We start from the raw sequence: 21705 nt of genomic DNA on the forward strand, positions 1-21705 counted from the left end.
ATTCTTGGCATTCTATAGAAAACAACTGAGCTAAACTGAACTCACGAAGAAATCATGCCTAACAAATAACTTCAGGGTTCAAAATGCTCTTTATAACCCCCGTACATAAACTGGTATAAATGACTAATACTGCAAGATCTAATCTTTATAAATCAATGAAATTCAATCACTATAAAAACAAGAAAAACCTTGTTTACATTTTAATCAAGACAATATAAAGGTGTATTGTAAAGTACAAAACTAAACTTTTCCTAGCAAGACATTTACTTTCTAATTAAAAATTATACATCAAATTTATTTTCATACATCTCTACCTTGCCCTTGGATAATACATTATTTTAAAAAATTAATAATATACATAAAACTTAGTCCCTACGTAAGGATGTCAAACAAATTTTTCGAATATAAAAGTGTCTTAACTAATATACAAATTTAAGTAATCACTAATTCGGTACTTTCCCTCCACATAAACCCATAATATGGTTTTCATCTAAAGCCTACATATCCACACTATTATTAAGTTATAAAATGAGGACCACATACCTTAATGAGTCGTGCAAGGCCAAAATCTGCTATCTTGACGATGTTGCTATCACCAACCAGGACATTTCTTGCAGCCAAGTCACGATGAATATAATTTTGCGACTCCAAGTAGGCCATACCAGCAGCTATCTGGGCAGCCATATCAATTAGGTTGGTAAGTTTGAGGGTACGGCCCTTGCCTGAATAAAAGATAATAAATAATGAATGCCTGGACACAAAGTAATAAAAATAACACTAACAAATACCTTTGAATGAATGGTTTATAATATTAACACCCACAGTTTAAACGTAAACAAAAACTTAATAAATAACCCAACCACTGATCATGCCAAAGTCCACTTGGCTTTGCATACTCCCGATAAAATATGAATTCAATCTAAGTTAATTACTCACCCAATAACAATTTAGGAACTAAAATTCCTGAGGATTACAAATGAGATGTGCAGTAATTCAAAATGATCTAATCACATTCTAATAATTTCAAAGCAATTTTCATTGAAATCAATAATTAAAAATTATCAATTTTAACAATTTACTTCAAATTTATGATAAAATATTACAAATTTGACATACTAGGTCTTCCAACATTTCCTTCAATATAGCAGCTGGTGTGGAATTGCTAATGTGTATGGAAGATAAAAACTTTACATTTAGCTGTCAGCATTTTATTCCAATTTACTTCATAGTGGTTTCCCACTTGGTTGCCAAGAAATTTGAGAATAAATTTGAAAATAAATTTGAATGCAGAAAAATCTATATAAAAACATGACTAACCTTGAAGATATTCTAGAAGCGAGCCATGCTTCATAAGTTCTGTTATAATGTATATGGGCTCCTCTAAGGTACAAACTGCATAAAGTTGTATTAATTTTTGGTGTCTTAGTTTCTTCATGATCTGTGCTTCAGCTAAGAAATCTTTGGGATCCATGGTACCTGAAACAAAAGAAATTGCCAATGAGGTTTCCCATGTGCATCCAATTAATAAAAAAGGTGATGTGAAAATGGAACGTAAATAAAAGGCTGCATACAATTTAACATCTTTCCACAAACCTACTAACTGTGAACAGTCTTACTCAATGGAAACTGCTCGTACCTACAAAAAATTGACAGACCTTGAGGAGAGAAGAAAAAGAAAAGGGAAATCCTACAGCAAATGACCCAACCTTGTTCCAATGTCCTGCAACAGGATGCTTCATCCCTCCAAGCAAACTTCCAACCGGAAGTGTGGTTAAGGGAAGAAGGCATACCATTTATGAAGTAAAGGTCTGTAGAAAAATATGTTTATAATAAAAACATTGCTCTCTTGAGCCAACTAATTATAAAAATCCTGAAATGCAATTTTGGAGGGAAGATAATAAAGAAGAGAGGAAGAGAGGACTGGACAAAGATGAAAGAAGTCCAGCTCCTTTCTAAAGTTGGAAAGTAGAGCAAGAGATGGACCATCCAAAATCATGTAAGTTTCAGTAAAAAAAAATGGACTAACAATTTCTGAAGCCAAATTTTGAAACATTACACTCACCATGCAAATCTAACTGAAAGGGAGATGCTCTATAAATTCAAGCCTCCATGTATGCCACATTCATAAGAGGATGAGATAATAAAAGGTGAGAATGACTGACATGAATCCCTCTAAACTGGAAAAGCAAGACCTGACATGAAAATCAGTCACAACAAACCTAAGCAAGTATGCCTAGCACCACACAAGTAAAATTTTGCAAAGGTGTTCTAAACCAAGTGCCGCTCTACAGATGGCAGAGGGCTACTCGTTAATACGAAGCGAGGGAAGATGAGGGGCTTAAGCCTTGCGGACCTTGAAGTTGAAATGTGAAACATCTAAATACAACCATGAAATAACTTGTTGAATCCAATATGAAATAAAAGTCTCCAAAACCTAATTCTTGCAACCTGTATGAAGAAAAAAATGAGAAGGAGGCAGGTGACATGACTCAGTATGTTAGAAGTGCATCCTGATGGACCCTCACTGGGTAGAGAAGAGTTACGGTCATCTGAAGGAGAAAGGCAGGAATAATAAAGTAGTCCAAGAACAATACTATATTTTTCCAGTAATTTGTCATGATCCTAGGTATAGAAACCATAGCCTTTCATATCAGGAGTACACTTTCGCTCTTGCTCTGAACCAGCCTTGTATTGACTAAACAAGGGTGGTGCCTAACATTACTGATTATCTTTTCAACCTGTATTCAAAATGAAAAACTGAAGGGCAAAAACGCATTAGGGTGGATGAGGTGGGTTACCCCTATTATGAAAGGCTACAATTTGTATGCTTAGGAAAAATACAAATTACTTTTGCAAGGCAATATCTCATCTGGATCTCCACCTTAGATTTGAAGGGAAGAATTGGGGAAACTTTCAATCTCTCATCAAAAGAGGTGAGACTTGAGCTGCTGTTTCTACTGAGGAATGATGGAATGAGAGTGACCTCCACCTTATCAAATGCTGAAAACAATACAGCAAGCCAGAAGATATCCCCACTGAAACACCGAGGTCAGTAAAGAACAGTCTATGGGTAAAAACTGTCCAAAAATGGAATTGTCTTTAAAAATATCTTGTGGAGCTTAAAGCAAAAACATAAGTCTAAAGCAATAACATAAGTCACTCCAGACTGAAGTGTCCAAGACTGAGACCGTTCAATACTTCAAGAATAAACAACTCCACTGAAGAGGAGGGGTCTAACCCGATTAGATAAAAGACTGTAAAGACAAACCCAAGCCTTTACATAACACACACACAAACACACTGAAAGGGACCTGACTCAGGTAAGGTCAAGGGTAAGTGCTGAGTATAAGCTCTAAGCAGAGAGATTCCCCCTTCTAAGATACTAATCACAGAAGATGGTCCCATCTCCTTGATACACATTTGGTGAAAAACTAAAAGGTACACAAATAAATTCAGGCTACTCTGAGAGAAACCTCAAGTCTCTACGGAGCTGCTGGAAAATTCCAGCATGAACTTGCGGGCAGAACACCCCTCACTGGATAAAGCAAACGACGAGAGGCTGACAAGGGAAGAGAGCCGGGTCTCTCTCACAACACTTCAACCAAAAACAGCAAATTGGGAAACAACTCTCCTAGAGGCCAACAAAAAACTGCCAGTGCCAAGTGAAGAAAGAATGAAAAACACTTTTATATCACTCCTCAAGGAGGTTATGGAAAGAGAACAATGAACAAAATCAAGTGTTCTGCAGTTGATGGACCTTACTTCCATCACCACTCCAAGAACTGTAGAAAACCAAAATCAAGGTTCTCTGCAATTAGTGTCTACCTGTTACGTATGGGAACTCTAACATTTGAAACATTTTTGCATTTCAGGAGAGCTGGGATAAAAACACCTGCACTTAAAACACTCACAGTTGAGTTAAACTTCAATAATATTCAGCTGCCAGAATGTATAATGAAGACAACTCAATGGCAGCAAGATGTCCACTCAGGCACCTGCACTGCTAAAGGAAGTAAAATGTGAGACAACATTCACCTTTACTTGAAACTGAAGTCCGACCGGTGGTGTACTGCTCATCCACCACCAAGAAACACTGAACTATTCCAAGAATCTACCACACTAAACACACTGCAAGCCCAATAAGAAAAGTGCAGTGCAGGTGAGGTGTGCCCGAAACGCCATTCCTTTATGGCGGAAAACCGAGCTAAGCATTGCTCTGTACCCTTTAATGGTAGGGGTGAAAAGTCCTTCAGTGGAGCGTAAGACCAGTAGAAAGTCCACTATTTCTGTTACTGAGGTATTAGAAGAGGACACGTTATTTCATCTGCACCAAGACCTGAAGATAGACCACTTAGCCTGGTAGACTTTATCTGATGACTGTCTTCTGCACTTAGCAATCGCATCTGCAGCCCCTCTTGAAAAGCCCTTTTTTCAGAGAAGACAGGTTTTGGTGGAATCATTGAAAGTGAGGTTGCCTGAGAAGTTGTTGCTTCTGTGGCAGCAGTCTCAGGAAGTCCGCAAGAAGTTCCAGCAGATCCAGGAACCACTTACTTTGCTGGTTGTAGAGCGGGCCTATCAAAATCATGGACAGGTTTGATGAGACCGAATTTGTGAGGACTTTCACTAAACTGAATGGGGAAAGGCATGCGATCTTTTGCCTGACCAGTACTGCAACATTGCATCAGTCGCCCATGCTAAGGGATCTGGTACTAGTGAGCAGAAGAGAGGAAGTCGGTGATTCCTGGAGGATGCGAAGAAATCTATCATGGGTTTCCCTCAGAGCTTCCACAGATCCAGACAAACCAACTGGTCAAATGTCCATTCCGTGGGAAGGATCTGTTTCTGACGGCTCAATTCGTCTGCCAGAACACTGAGTTTCCCCTGGATAAAGCATGTTATGACTTGTGCTGTTCTGGTGTAACAGAGAACCCTTGCTGTCTCATACTAGGAGAAAGAGCGAGTTCCCCCCCGTTTCTTGAGGTATGCCAGTGCGTCGTGCTGTCTAATGTACTGCTACTGTCTTCCTGTGAACTTCTGAAACAAAGAACTGTAGGCCAAGAAATATCGTCTATAAGTCCTTTACACTGATGTGCCAGTTTTGCTGTTCTTGAGACCAGGTACCTGACACTTCTTTTGACCCTAAAAGAGCTCCCCAACCTAGGTTCGACACATCTGAAAAGAACTCTATGCTGGGGTTCAGAGGGAGAAGAGATTTCCCTTCTGATAGCCTCTTCCTGGAACTCCACCAACAAAGATCCTCCTTGACTTCTACCGTTACCGTGAACACAAACGAGTCCAGGAACTTTTTCCTGTTCCAGCTGGCTCTGAGGAAGAATTGCAGAGGTCTCAGGTGTTGTCTTCCCAGAGTTGCAGAGGTCTCAGGTGTTGTCTTCCCAGAGTGACAAATTGTTCCATGAACAAGAGGGTACCTAGAAGGCTCATCCATTGATTGGCCAAGCAAGAATCTAGTTCCAGAAATTCGTTTACTGTCTAAAGACACTTGTCTATTCTCTTCGGGACTGGGAAAACCCCAAAATCCCGGGAGTTGATCATCATTCCTGAATAAGGAATTTCCTGAGAAGGAGTCAGGAGAGACTCGTTCCAATTGATGAGGAGACCCAAGTCTTAGGCCAGGAGAGGAGTTCTGCAAATGTCCTCCGTACATTGAGCTTCCAAATGGGAACGTAGTAACCAGTTGTTGAGGTATAGAGAGATCGTTATCCCATCAAATGAAGCCACTTCGTTAGGGGAGCCAATACCCTGGTAAACACTTGAGGAGCTGTCAACAGACCGAAGCACAGAGCCCGAATTTGGAACACCTTGCCCTGAAACACAAACCTGAGGTACTTTCTCGAAGTCGGATGCACTGTAATATGAAAGTATGAGTCTGCATGTCGGATGGGCACCATCCATTCTCCCTGGTGAATGGATGCAAGGGCAGTTTGGTTTGTTTCCAACCTGAAGGTTGTCTTTTTGACAAAGAAATTTGGTGCACTTACATCCAAAACAGGTCTCCAGCCCCACATTGACTTGGGTACTACAAAGAGAAGGTTGTAGAATCCTGGAGAATGAACGTCCTCTACTACCTCTATAGCCTCTTTCTGAACAAGAGACTTGACCTCTAGCAAAAGAGCAGCAAATCTCTCTGAGCCTGGAGAGTAAGCAGTCAATTCAACAGGCTAGCAGACTATAGGAGGTTTGTTCGAAAAGGGGATAGTGTAGCCCCCCTTCAGGACAGACATTATCTAGGGTTCTGCTCCTTTTTGTTCCCACCGTTCCCCAAAGAGGAGGAGTTGCGCTCCTACCTGAGTACGGAGGACTGTACTTCATTTCTTGGTGGATGACTTAGAGGAAGACTTCTTGATGGAACGCTGTAGGAAACGGGTACAGGCAGTCCCCGGTTATCGGCGCCAATAAGCGGAACTCAGCGCATATCAGTGCCGAAACTTGCTGATTTTTGTCGTTAGACAAGTGCCAAAAACCAGATTGCCAATAACCGAGCCCCCTGATAATCGGGGTCTGCCTGTACTGGCTCGTTCCAGTATATGTTCTAAAAAGGGAGCTCCGAAAGGGAGTAGGCTGCAGCGGAGACGAAGATCTGGGAGGAAGAGCCGAAGAATCCTTGGGGTGTCTTGCAGATTGGGAGAGCAGGTCCTGAGTGTTCTTTTTCAGCAGGTCAGCAGCAATGTCTAGTACTGTAGCCTGAGGAAAAAGATACATCTGTCCAAGGGGGAGACGAGGAGGGCCGATCTCTGAGATGGAGTGACACCTTTTGAAGTAAAAGAACACCATAGCTCTCTTTTCTTAAGTACACCCATGGTGTAAAGACCAGCTAACTTTGAAAACCTTACAAATATTCTTGAGAAGATGAGCTAGTTCCGTAGCTAAAAACATAATTTTGGCTGAGGTGAAAGCTGATCTCCTACCCAAATCGATAAGGCCGGAGAGGTCTCCCTGAGAGGAGGCAGACTTCCAGGGAAGGTGCTTCTCCAGCTGCATAAAACCTATAACTCGACCTAGACAACTTGGAAGGAGGGAAACAAAAAACCGCTTTAACTTGCTCCCTCTTCTCAGAGAACCACCTTCTTCTTCTTTCAGTGCCTTCTTTGCTGAAGAGGAGAGAACCAAGTAACTCGAAGAGCCAGCTGAGGGAGCTTCCATAAAGAAAGTCGAAGCAGGAGAGGAGGGAGTAGCTGGCAAAAAGAAGCTTGGGAAGGTAGCTAGCAGGAACCTCAATAACACAAAGTACGCCAACGAAGGAACATCTTGATCTGGACAACCTCATCTTCAGAAGAAACAGGAGAAAGCAATAAGTCTGCTGTCTTCTGAGCTGTAGGAGGAGCTTTCTGAAGCAAACTTAGAGCGCTATCTAGTTTGCTCTGGATCGGGTCAACCAAAGGAGGAACACTGTCCCAGACGACACTACGAGGCAGTGGAGGAGCAGGTGCCAACGGGTGCTCAGGGAACACTGTAGAGATGGGAGCCAATGATGAAACTTGATAGCAAACGGGTGCCAATGTAGAGGTGATGGTGCTGGGTGCACAACTCCTGATAAAGGGCTTCCCTTATGCAAAGAAGGTCTACACACCACAAGGCACTTCAGCGCCAAATTACTATCGTCGTCTGATGTAGCAGAAGAGAATTGCCCCAGGGTATCCCAGTGACTGCAAGAGGGGTGTGCTGAATTCTTGCCCTTCTTACAAGGCACAGGAGAAGAGATCTCTAAGTCCACTGCACGCCTTTTCAGCAGGCATGACTAGTCAGCATAGCGCCGTGAGCGTCCGAGACTAAAATCCTCAGAGCTGGAGGACATACAGTGCACTCACTTGAAGGTCTTTCCAACAGCCTTTGGTTGCCGTCTGGGATTCATCAACAGACTGAACCGAAGGGGCAACTGCTTGGGGGCAGACCCCACCAACCCCCCTTAGGCTACCAGTTTGACTCCTCTCAGGTGCTGGGGAGTATGCCAGGGACCTTGGCCTAGGACAATCAATGGACCAAACAGCCACCTCCTCCACTACCACTGGACTAGCACTGGGCACCACGGGGCACTCTGACTCACTTTTATCCATCAACAGATGACACTAATTTAGTGATCGATTGCACAATTAATTCAAAGCGAGTGTCAATATTCGACTCCATACTGACAATGGTGTTGAGATGGAAACGTGAGAGCCGGGTAAAGGAGAGGATTGCACAGGTGGAGGAGATGGAATGGGATCAGAAGAAATTGCAGGTGCAATTGCATCCAACTTGGTGGATGAATCTTGGCTAGCTAAGGCTTTACTAGATTCCCTGGTAATAGCTTTCCTCTTCCTATCTCTAGCTAGTTTCTTAAGATGTGAATCTAAAGTCTTCCACTTCTTTAAATCCCATTCACTACATTCCTCACATCGTAAATCAACTGAACATGTTTGTCCCCTACATTGAACACAAATAGTGTGAGTCACAGGATTCTTTAGTAAGCCTAGTATTGCAGCCTTTGCTACAATACCTAATACTAGAACTTCTAGTGCCAGACATCACAGAAAATTACAAAGACACGTAAAAAAAAATGGGCAAAAAGTCGTAAACTGATGATCAAAACTTGCCTAACACTATCTAAAATGTGCCGAAAGGCTACAAAAATAAATACTTTACCAATCGTAGATAGAACAAACAACCAGTAAAGTATAAATTTCAAAACTCAAGCTGCTGCCAACCACAGTCCTTCCACCACAGCCGGCAGAAACAGATTGAAGCTCTTTGCTATGTTGTACTTCTTCCCCCGAAAGCAGGTGGGGCATGTCGCCATAACCAAAACAAACTAGCATGACCCGCAATTTCAAAATTTTAAGCTGCTGGTTAGAAGAAACTAATAGCTATTGTAATTACTGGCTAAGTTACTTATATAAAACATGTACTCTGGGAACCATTACAGGTACTATATTATCCCTCTTCCTATCGGACATACTTAGCAAACTATTTACCCAATGAATATTAGAAGTTAAGCTACACAACAGAGGTTAGACTACCCAGACTTTCGTCAAAGTTCATCTCTCCTTCTCTTTCCTGTACCTCCTAAAAGTTCTTCAAATCAATAAAAATTTTACCTGGTTTAAGGGTCTTGATAGCAACAGGAGTGGTGTTATTCCAGAGGCCTTCCCAAACCTCTCCAAACTGGCCATGGCCAAGTTTACGAACAAATTTGAGTGACGACCGGTCAATCTCCCACTGGTCCCGTGTGTTGTGGGATAATCCCTGAGTGACTGGTTTCTCTATCTGCAAAGTAAGTTTACGGTCAGATTATGCAAATGATTGCATCAAACTGTGCATGCATATTGTTAATGAAGTATGTAATGTACAAGTATAGCAATCCTGCTTACATTGTTTATAATGACAACTTAGGCATTACTGGGGGCTGCTGGCTATCAATGCCCTCACATATTTATAACTGCCATAAAACTCACTCCTAACAGAAATTTATGGTAATCACATCTCAGTGGTTTGTAACAAAACTGAAAGAAATAAATTGTAAAAAACTAACAAAATACTTGTAAACGATCACAATTTTAATTATAATTAAATCTCTTGCAGACTTTATCCTGGAATTGGTTAAACATGGCAAAAAAAAAAAGCACATACTGTAATACAATATCTTCTTGGAAAAATAAATCTGCAGAAAAATATAAAGGAACCTGGATATTAGCCTTCCAAATATGCAGGCTTTTAACCAGAAGCAACAAAAAAGCAAAAGTCCAACTGTAATGAGGAAAGGCCAAAATAAGAATTAGGAAAACTTAACCATACAAAATGCAACCAAATAAATATCAATTTAAAATCACTTGAAGTCAGGGCTTGTTCACAGAATTTTACAGTTAACCAACCCCCTTAGACCATAAGACAAGTAAACAGACCAACAAGTCAAATTTCTCAAATCTCATAAGGATGGCGCAAGGGATTTTTGGCTTATATGAACTATGTGAGCTGGAAAATGACAAATTCCAAGTATGTGTCAAGAGGAAGGGAACCCAGGGGAATGAAAGAAAGTTAAAAAAGAAGACTAATATGAAAATGATTCTAATATACACAGCTTAATCTCATAAAACTTGAAACTGGGTTACACTGCTTTGCCAAGTCTAACCATCACCTCTCTATCTGCATGGTAAGATGTATCATAGTTCAAAGTGTAAAGATTTAAATTTAGTTTTTTCTTTCCAACTAATTTATGCTTATATCTACATGAGATTTTAGTCAATTTTTTTTTAAATATACAGGAAACACTTTAAACAAATTTAGAAACTATTATAAGGAAACAATTGAGCAGTACAGGGAATGTGGGGGGAAAACTATCATTTTCATGTTTAAAGAGGTCTCTCTCTGCTCCCTTATAAATTGCAGACTGCCTGATAATTAAAGTTGTAGAAGTATTCATGTCTTCCCTTTCAGACTTTCTTGGACTTCCCACTGGCAGATGTGTTCATCAACTGCCTGTACCACTAAACTTTTCCAAATCCCAGTTACCCTAAGTTTTTTCCCCCTTATTTTCTAAGTAATCTGTAAACGTTAAGTGTTATCATCCTCTTTTCATCACAACTACTAATCCAAAAATTTCTTCCTTAATTTACTTCTGGAAAACCAAATTTTTAAAAACTGTTCACATATTTTCTAGTTTGCTTTTCTAAATTGTGCAACATATGGCAAATTGCACTGCAACAATTATGTTTACGAACAAACTATCCAGAACCACTATTTCGGTGCACACAAGTTATGTTGTGCTATCACAGCCTTTTTCTCCCACCACATTCTTAAACTGTTCCACCAAGGCCATTAGAATTACTATAATTTTATCTAGTAACTAGGGCACTTCTATTTCTGCATCTGATAACTCTTCTTAAAAATTTGGTGCACATAATGAAAACAGATGAATTTCCCTCTTCCACAAAGCTGCCAAGTATTTAGGGCTTTCCCTTAGGGATAACTGTGTTTGTGGTGGTGACGCTGAACCTAATATAATAAACAACCTAATACTATTCACCTATAATTCTCAATTTTTGCTTGATCTTTGATACACAACTCACTTGACAGTTCATGTTCACAACACCTCAAGTAAAATTACAATGAACCAATTTACGGACTGTTCCTCGAAAACAATTGTTCGATAATAATTGTTCGTAAACCACTTCTTCGATCTAGTAATTGTTCAAACCAACAGTTTATGGACAATTCTTCAAAAATGTAATTTGATAGCTGTATTCCAAGAAAAATCAATAAGAATTTTTTTAGTTTAAAGGATACACCCTTCGCAAAGAAATGGCTGAATTTATTCAAAGCGAGAAAGGCAGGGACATGCTATTAATGGACGGATTCCTATATATAAGGACAAGCAAGTAAGACCAAAGGTCTACTGGAAATGCACACATTTTGCTGAAAAGTGCAAAGGGCATGCTATAACAGCTGATGGCTGTATCAGTTCTACTTCCAGTGAGCATAACGATGCTGGAAATCCAGCAACTGTTGAAGTACGCGGAAATCCAACAACTGTTGAAGTACGCGGAAATCCGGCAACTGTTGAAGCACGCAAGTTTTTAGATAAAGTGAACACAGACACTAAGTCAACACGAGTCTCTCCTCGTTGTATTATTTCTAATGCATCTTCTGAATTGAGTGGCTGTGTTGCACAGCTTTACCACAAACCAGCAGCATAAAGCTATCAATCCGTCGAGTGAGGCAGGAAGAGCAATGGTTAATCATCAGACAGAATTAATATTTTCTGAAGGGCATACAAAAACCAACAAGGGCAAACCTTTTTTTGCTATTCGATTCTGGAGAAGTAGAAGACAGAATACTGATATTTTCAACCCAGAAAAACCTCAGTGTGCTTGCTTCATGTAAGTATTATTTTTGGATGGTGCCTTCAAAACTGTGCCAGTTATTTTCAAACAGCTTTACACCATTAATAGCATGAAAACAGCTAAGCCATACCTTGGATTTTTGCATCTGTACTGAATAACAATGTAAAAACATATACCGAATTTCCCAGAACGTTAATTCTGTAAACAGATTTTGAGCCTGCTATAGTAAATGCAATTAAAGAAGAATTGCCATCTAGTAATTATTACGGGTGTTTTTTCATTTGTGTCAGTGTTTATGTAGAAAAGTGTATGAATTTGGCCTCATGCAAAGGTGTGACACTGATGTTGAGTTTTCATTAAACATTCGTATGTTCTTAGCTTGTGTTCGTTCCTGTAGATAGAGTCGTTGAGACATTCAATATACTATAATGGAAGAAAATATATATCCGGCAGAAGCTTTACTCATAGTTGACTATTATGAAGATACCTGGATTGGGCGGCCTGGTCGTAGGAATACGTGTCGCACTCCTAAGTATAAAATTGAGATGTGGTCCTGTTTCGAAACGGCCCAAGATTTGCCTAGGACAAACATCATTATTGAAAAATGGCACCGAGCAATTCTGTAACAAGTCTCTGGCTATCATCCAACTATATGGAAATTTTTATCAGCACTGAGAAGAGAACAGGCGCTGAATGATGTTAATATCGAAAATTAATTAGGTGGAATTAAGTGCAATGTAGGGAAAAAGAAATATCGGAAGTCTGCATAGCGCTTGAAGTCGGTTACTAACAAATTCTTCGAGTATCAGGGTGTCGTTGATTATTTGCGTGCCGTTTCCTATCATTTTAGTTCGTAAAATAGCAGATGTTCTGTTTTAGAAAATTCAATAAATCAACCCTTTTATTTAATCTTGTTTTAATATTTCACACAATGTCATCTAAAAAATAAATTTGTGACCATTTCATTTTTTCCATTTTTTATAAATATCCTCTGATACTAATTAATTTTTTCATTCTCATGGTAAAAAATGATTATGTAAGCTAGTTCGGACAATTGTTAATTCAAACAACTGTTGATTTGAACAATTACTTTTTGAACAACTATTTCGAACAATTGTTTCCAAACAATTACTTTGGAAAAATTGTCTGGATACCCAAAGAACCTAGGCCTCAATTTCAAGTCTTCATATTGTTTTGCTAATCAAAGACCTTTCTCATTTTTTAAAGAATTTTTCAAGCCTTCTCTATATGCATCTGAACAAACGTTGTACATTCAAATATCTTATAACATCACTAAGTTTTTTATGCAATCACTAAATGCAGTAACAACAGCATGACACCAACATGTTAATGTGAAATTCCAAACCTCATTCAACTGCAAACAAACCAATCAAGAAAATTGTAAAAATCTGAAGTTATTTTTAGTTTGTCCATTATTAAGTTTTTAAACAACTACAGTATATCCAATCTTTTAGGGCAGCACTATGAAATAACTATTTTAGCTTAAGTGGTCTGGTTAAATTACCTTATACATTAGTAATAGTATTAATATAATAACAATAAGAATAATGACCAAAGTGAAAACTGGTATTCACAAGTGTACCTACACATCAAAATCATATTTACAAGGTCCATACAAAATACACGACTCATCAAATAAGGTATTTTAAAACTGGAAATAGCTACGCAGATATTTTTTGATGCTCTGACAGTAACAACTGGGAGATCTCTTTCTCACTGCAACAGAATTACAGAAACCCAAGAGGCGTTACGTAGGGCATCATGCCCTTAAATGGGATTTAGTTAGAACTGACTGGCTTAGTATTCAAGTTAGTCAGCATCCTGGGGTGTTTACAAGTTTCAAAGTTTAATACTCTTTAAGACCACTCAACCTGTGTTCCAGTACAAATTTCTTTCAGTGTATGTACTGACAGGATGGGAGTCTTTGCAATGGATGCAGCTTTCCCAAGAGTAAGGCATATATCCAAACAGGTCTTAGCAAAACAGCATTAAAGATATATCCTGGTCCTTCTCCAATCAACACCTTTCTTCTACTTCTCCCTCATTCTGACTTTGGCCCTCCCCCTACTCCTTCCATTCCCGTCTCCCCATACAGGTTAATCACAGTGTTGCTAATAAGGACAATACTGTCCAGAAAGGAAGGGTTTGCTGAACGCAGACAGAAACACAATCCAGAAACATGTCACCAAAAAGTAAAAATATGAATTTAATTACACTCTTTAATGTACCGGGTACTCATCTGCATAAAACCAAAACAATGATACTACACCTATTAAACATTGAAGAAAAATTACCCAGGACATCATTGCTTGGCTTCAACCTTTCCCATTTTCCTTAGCATGAACTAATTTGACGTTCTCTGTCAAAGTGAAAATCAACCCTAAGCTATGTAATAAAGTAAACTGTAAATCCAACTTTCATAAATACCCTTCTATGGTGTTACTTTTAATGTACATGCTAGCAGTAAGTAAATGTGATAAAATTCTGAATTTTCTCAAGAAAGGATACTCAGACTCAGATTATTATTTCCTTATCAACATTAAAAGACTACAGGTAGCAAACCCCATTTTAGGGCTTACCAAGGAATGGGTTAATGCTGATTCACATTTCACCACACTGCCACCAATATCTAACCTTTCACTTCCTAGAGAAATACGGTGTATTGCCTCCCAATATGTAGTTGTCTTTCCTTTCCACTGAAAACTATGTACAACCCCATAAAAAAGTCAATTGAGCAACATTTAAATTGCTTTGCTATGCAATGCACACTGACTGTCCAAACCTCCTTACTGTCATATCCTCCAACAATACTGCCATAGTCCTATATAAATGCCAAATGCCGTTGCTCTATGAAAAGAATGGAAAAACTTGATAGATTACACACCATTGCAAGATAAGGAATTTTGTCTTCACATGCCTTTAACTAATGAATACTTGATAAATAACCTACTTGACCAAGTGCCCGAGTTTAGTATATGGAAAAATAATTTCTAATATATTTTCCAACCAATGTCAGCTTTAGACATATCTCACACTTCCAGATGTTCAACACTCAAAATTTTATAAAATTAATTTTATGAATCAAATGTATTGTATGAGAACACATCCTTTGGACCAGCCCTGTGAGTGAGATTTGACCTTGGTTATACAGTACCATACCTAATAATAAAAAATAATGAATGAGATCATTACTTCAACTTCATACTTTATGTAACTTTTCAATTTGCCCAATAACATTCATCTTGTTGGGCCATTCCAAGATGTGATGACTAATATTAATTTGTTTAACACATCAGTACACAGTGTTTTGTAAACTTCTACTCATCCGCTACTGTTAATAAATTATATTGGAAAGTCTTGGAATAGTAACTGGGCCCCACTTTTCATTATATTAAAACTTTGTAACTTTCCACTGTAATTTACAAACAGCTGGAGATGAGACAAGTCAGTTTGCCCCACAATGGAGAAGAAATTTATAAGGTAAATCGAAAAGATACACAAGAAATTTATTACTTGAAGTGGTGATCTTATTCAACACTACTGCTTTGAGAGAGGCTCTCCTAACCAAGAAATATTAAAAATATCCATAATAATCACATTCTGAAAAAATTGTATCTAAATTTTTAAATAAAAACTCAGAACCAGACATTGTGAGAAACAGTAATCTTTCAATCCCTATTTGTCATATTCCAAAAGGGTAAACTGTTTAAAACTTCTAAATGGTGTCAACACAAAAACAAGAGCAGATCCTATGGCTATAACATTAAATTATAATAACTGCAATTCTATATAAGTCCAATAAGAAGTCCAATGCTTATATTCCATATCTGTATAGTATTATACATGTTCCTTCACCTCAACTGAAAATTGAATAAAATATAGCCATATATGCAGTATACTAAGTGATGAGTTTGATAAACATGTTAAAACCACCAAAATCCCAAAATCCCTTGAAGAGGCTTAACACTTTACCAAACTTCCTTTAAAGTTAATTCTAAACAATTAAACTTGTGACATTTGTACACACTGTCATAAAAACCATTAACTATTGAGTAACTCTTAAGTAACAGTTTTTAACATAAGTATATAATCAAGCAATGGTATGATTAATTTCCATGCAGATAAGCATATGCATTCTGTGCAATTCATAATTAGGCATTATGTACAATTATTCACTCCAGTGTTTAGAGGAATGGTAGCCATCCATTCAATTAAGCTTGGTTCCACTCGTAGGATTTTGGGAGAGTGGGATAAGAAAGCAGAAAGGGTTTTGAAAACCACACAAAAACCATTGCAGAAGCCTCAAAATACATGTGATATCCTTTGTGATGATGGGAGGCAAAATACACAAAACGATAACAGCTTACATTTTTTCTCTCATGATGAAAAATTGTTGAAATAAGTAACATCTGTCACTAAACAAGAAGTAATACTGTACAACCAGAAGAACCATTTGACCTTTACTTAATGTACAGTACACTCCAACTCTTAAATGGGTAAATGTACTAACAATGGAAAAATATGAGCAACACCTAATCACAATATAAAACTATCTAAGCCCCCTTTCCATGTCATTATAAAATATGCAGAATAACTACCATGCTATGACTGAACTTTTACAAAAAGGCAAGCTAAGAAATGTTCAAAAAAATTTTCCCTATTTCAAGAAAAAAGTAGTCTACCCAAGGACTGAGCAAAGCTCTTGAAACTGTATAAATATAAATTTCACACTGAGTATATGATGTCTTTTTACAACTGATGTGGCAGTAAGGTCTATTAGATTGATAACATATAAAATTTTAGTATTACTAGATTGTTTTAGACTTCTGAAATCTAATGGCAAGCCCAAAACAAAAGCCTTAGTTTATCATGGTGTTATTTGTGTACTTCCAACTACAGGTGTGGCTACATTTCCACCACAGTTCCTTTCCACATTAAAATGTAAGGCCTTTATAATTTTATTGGACCTTAAGAGACTACAAATGCCATAAAAAAACAGGCTCCTGAAGTATTTCTTAATCTAAACTTTCAAGAACTTTGTATTTAAACCATGGCTTTATCATCTATACAAACCATCTTGTATCTGCTCATTAAATTATTTGAGTTAACTATTTCTTACTCTGGATCATTTTAGAAGTGAAAATAACTACAGTCTTCAGTCACCATAAATGACTTTTTATATGAACCTTCATTCCATGTCCACTGTCTGAGCAGCTAAATAAATCCAAATTGCAAATAACCTACATCTGTGACACTGCACAGTGCTACAAGTCATATAATATTATCTGACAGTATAACCAGTTACCAAATGTTTGTGAAATGAATGACCGCATGTAAACTACGTAGTGAAAATGTAAAAACCCTACAGCTTCACAAACACCAGGTTTTTTAAAATAAATTTAGTTTGGTATATAAAAACCCACTGTCCTAAAACAGAATACAATTTTGGTTTGGAATGGTAGTACCATACAAAAATGGCAAAAATTGTGGGCCAACTACACTAAATGATAAAAGAATCACACTCCCCAGTATGAATAAAACCCTTAAGCCCTCAACCATCTGCACAAAGATTTCCTCCAAAAGGGTAAAAATGTGCCCAATAGGATGGCTGGTGGGGTGGAGTATCACGAGTACGGCAATGATCTGCATCCATGAAACATAGAATTTGTCTAAAAAACCTTCTAAGTTGTTGCATCTAACACAATGAAAGAAATATCTGCTAAGATGGCAAGCACTGAATAGCATCTCTCTGTCTATGATGTCATCAGGTCAAAGGTTACTGTACCTATAACGAGTATTTACACTTAGTCAAGGTAGCAAGTATGCCCAGGCATACTATTGTTACTATTATCTTAGACCAGTTTAACCATGCCAAAAGGGCTACATACAGTTTTGGTTTGCTTACAAAAACACATGAAAAATCTTATTAAAAGAAATTCTATGTTTCTTACATACAGTACATCCCACATATTCATGCTGAGGTACCACCTCCCTATCCTTAGACTGGCTGTACACATCTTCCTGAAACAACGCTTTGTAATGATAGGAGAGAGTTTTGTGAAGGTTGCCATCCATACTGGGTGGGTGGATTCCCTATCAACACCCCCTTAGTCAAGGATAATCTTCTTCATTAACTAATTGTTGGTAAGCAGCACTTAAAAGTTAATGCATACAACTACCTACAGCAATGATTTTATCGTAAAACGTTTTTTCCCCTAATTACTTTTCCCTTTTCATTTCATACCCATTTTCCATTATAAAGAACTTAATGTCATAAAGCATTACGTGACACTGATCAGTGTCCCTTGATTAATCAAACTCTTAATTTTCCTTGTAATTCCCTCTCTTCCACAATTACCTACATTAACAAAAAAAAAAGCCAATTTTTATACAAAAAGCATGACTACCCAACTGAGAAATATACTCACTGGCAACCAGCTAAATATAACATGACTATTAAGCTTCAGGACCCTTATCAATATAGTCCTAAAAATTCCAATCATAAAACAAAAGACATTGAAAGCTTTGAAGATTTCAATAATTTGGCCATACAAACTTATAAGGGCTTTATAACACTTCTTTAATGAGCTTAAGTAAAAGATTTTTAAACCAAACTATCTGGTGTTTCTGACTAAAAGCAAACAATTTAACTATTGATTGATAGTAATGACTCAGCACCCCTCATCTATTGCTCTGCCTGCTATAATTGTTTCTTCAGGTTCTCTTACCTGTTACTCAAGACATGAAACACCTTTAAATCTCACAAATAATAAGCATTGACTGTAGATCTAATCTAAAGACTTAATCCCATCCCAAAAGCCTGAGCTTCAGAAATAAATCAAGATATTTTTGAAGATAAACTTTAATATGAGTAAACACTCTCAAGTCGGTGGAATGCAGCTGAATTGATCCATTGAATTCTTTATATAGTAACAGTTTCTTACACAATTTATACAAGGACATACAACTTAAAAAAAAAATACAAAAATACAAAAAATAATAATAGCTGGGCTGTTACAGAGGAAAAATATTAAGGACACAAAGAAATAGTATCCACTAAGGCTATGTTCATTAAATAAATTCATTCCAGTTACGTACTCAGCAAAATATACAGTACAAAACTTTCATCAAGGCAATAATGTATAGCAAGCGCATAAAGAAAACTGCTACCTATACTACTAGCAGCATACTCTATAAGTAATATATTCAACACTCCTTATCATGCGCTGCAAGGAATAACATGACATGACTTTGTGGCATCATTCTCCTCTTCAGTTAATATGTATTTTTTCCTCATTGCAAACTCTGAGGTCTGTGTTTACATTCATGTCCACAAAGGAGCATGCACATACGGTACATAGAGAAACGTATGTCAACTTACAGCCTTTATGATCCGGTTGGAGTAAGAAGAAGACGAGAGACAGCAGAGGGTTTAGAAAACAATTTGTAAATTAAAAACAAAGTAGTTCTCAATTAATTATGATTTTCCAAAACCTAAAATTTGTCCCCTAAAATAAAAGCCTATTTTTAACATATATCCTTAAAAGAATAGTCAAATAATTCATAAAGAAAATTCAAGTTAAAACAATAATCATATAAATCTACAAAACTGACAAACTAAGTCTTCAGGGATCAATCGACCAGCTGAAAGCAAAATCACAAACTACCTTCAAATGAATGCTTACAACAAACTTAAGATCTCTGTTATTAGCAGAAAGATACATACGCAAAAAGGGAATTTGTCACAAATAATTAACACACTATGCATGTATATCATGAAAAATATGTTTCTCAGACTTACTTTGAGTGCAATACTAAAAGATTTCCTGAAAAATTTTTAAATATTATAAAATACTTCTAAATTTTGTGCTTTGTATCATGCAACTTTACAGTTCATGTGCTTTCTCTGCTCATGAAGGAGAGCTAGCCATTCAAAACTGTGATGAATTAGATAAATTACTCTACAGTACTGATGGTGGCTGGAATGATGGGCTACTCAGGAGAAAGAGAAGCTACTACTTCTGCTTAACATTCTTATGCCACCACACAAATCCTCACTACAGATTTCCCCTGACATACATGCAAAACCTGTAACTTATATATATAGGGTATGGTCAACTATCTTTTGAGGATATCCAAATTCCTAATAATAAAAAAAAAAAAACCTGAAGGTGTGGCAGAAATACAATAAAAGCTGCTTTAACTAATGTTAAGCAATCCGGTAAAACTTAAAACCACTCAAAAAAATGGGAACTTTAAGAGTAGCAAATATAATCAAGTTCTACAAAGACTAAGATGCAGCTCTGGTAGGGTATCATAGCAAGGATCCCAGCAGTAAACCTCTTACTAATCTACAAAACGCAATAGAACATACTGTAAAGTACGTTGGCTAAGTAAAATAATTTAACCACACCAACAAACAAAAGAATATAAGGACTGGCAAAAATTAATTACATTTTTTATTCAACATTCCTACAAGTTTGACATTTATAAACTAAAAATGTTCTCTTTAAAAAAAAAACACTGGGAAGATTGCTGGGGTGCTAACAATCTGCCTCTCTCTAAAAACCTGGGACATACTTTGAAAATTACAAGAGGTACAAAACAAAGTCTCAAGGCCACCCACTATACTCCTAATACAAGTCAAACTTTAACAACTCTGCAAGATCCTTAGAATGACGATTGCCAGTCCTTTCTGTTTGGATCTTCACCAGTCAACACTGACTATCCTATTCACTCAACCATTAACCTGGCATCCCAGGCTTCACCCAAAACCCAATGTAATTTAACAACCAGTCCGCCCATTAAAACTGTACCCATCACTGTTATCACATCTGTAGTTTATATAAGCTGTGAAAGGTATTCTTTCTTACCCATTAGCCCTGCAATACTGAGTGAATACATACCATGGCCTTATGTACCCACATTCAGTGTGTAAATTGTCCACAACTATTGAGGGAAGAAGAATCAGATCCGCTATATGACAGGGCACCCGTCTCTGAGCCCCTCACCTGCTCCCTCTAGTGGGAAGCTTAAGTCCAAAAAGGAGATATCTGCACCCAATCACAGAAAAGGGGGGGAGACCTCATATAATGTCACAAGTGAAAAATGTGTATTAGTCACTTTTCAAAGGTCACCATGTCACTGGGAAAAGGTATGATTACAACAAGACCTTCTAGACTAAAATATGAAAAACTTTTGAACATTCTATCAAGCACAAGCCTCGTGATGGGAACCAAGTGATGAGATTTTTGGGGAAAGGGGACCTCTTGGGGGTAGACTGTGAAGCGATAACTGAAATCTATACATCATTACCACAGATTTTGGTAGCAAAATGTAATAATTATACCTCCTCCAAGGTTATACCTTGGTTGGGATTTACTCTGGACCTTGTGACTAGCCACAAGATTAAATTTTGGGAGCAACAAGAAAGTAACTTCCATGGATGAGGACCAATTGAGGTTGAATATTCACCTTTGGTAAGGGTTTGCTTTCTAAATTTATGTTTACAATAGTTAAACTGTTCTACAGCGTACTTACAGCACTTCTTAATTCTAGTTGCTGTCCACTGAGAGAACTTTTCCACTAATTTTCTAACCGAAACTCAATACTTTTTCAGTTTTCATTACGCATTCATTTCATAGTATGGATTCAACTTTTGCTCTAGTAGGAATAGAGGAAAATGGTAAAGTATTCATTTTTCTCTTTAAACTATTTCTATGATGGCAGTTTAATTCTTCTGTATATATTAGCAACTTATGAAAAAGATTTCTCTTTATGCATGCAGATTTCTGGAATCTCCATAACTGTCACTACAGCAGGTACTATATGGACTCTCTTCTTCTGGTTA

At 37.5% G+C, this 21705-nt stretch overlaps 1 protein-coding gene across 1 annotated transcript in view; it reads right to left on the reverse strand.

Moving 5' to 3' along the window:
* Nucleotides 1-21705, reverse strand: part of Src42A (Tyrosine-protein kinase Src42A) — a 119382-nt gene that overhangs the window by 30327 nt on the left and 67350 nt on the right. The window contains exons 5-7 of the mRNA XM_067084234.1: nt 9093-9261; nt 1318-1476; nt 544-722 (exon numbers count right to left, since the gene is read on the reverse strand). Of these exons, the coding sequence (XP_066940335.1) occupies nt 544-722; nt 1318-1476; nt 9093-9261 (507 nt within the window). The remainder of the gene's footprint in view (nt 1-543; nt 723-1317; nt 1477-9092; nt 9262-21705) is intronic.

Source organism: Macrobrachium rosenbergii, chromosome 3 (assembly GCF_040412425.1).
Source record: "Macrobrachium rosenbergii isolate ZJJX-2024 chromosome 3, ASM4041242v1, whole genome shotgun sequence".
Classification (NCBI taxonomy): domain Eukaryota; kingdom Metazoa; phylum Arthropoda; class Malacostraca; order Decapoda; family Palaemonidae; genus Macrobrachium; species Macrobrachium rosenbergii.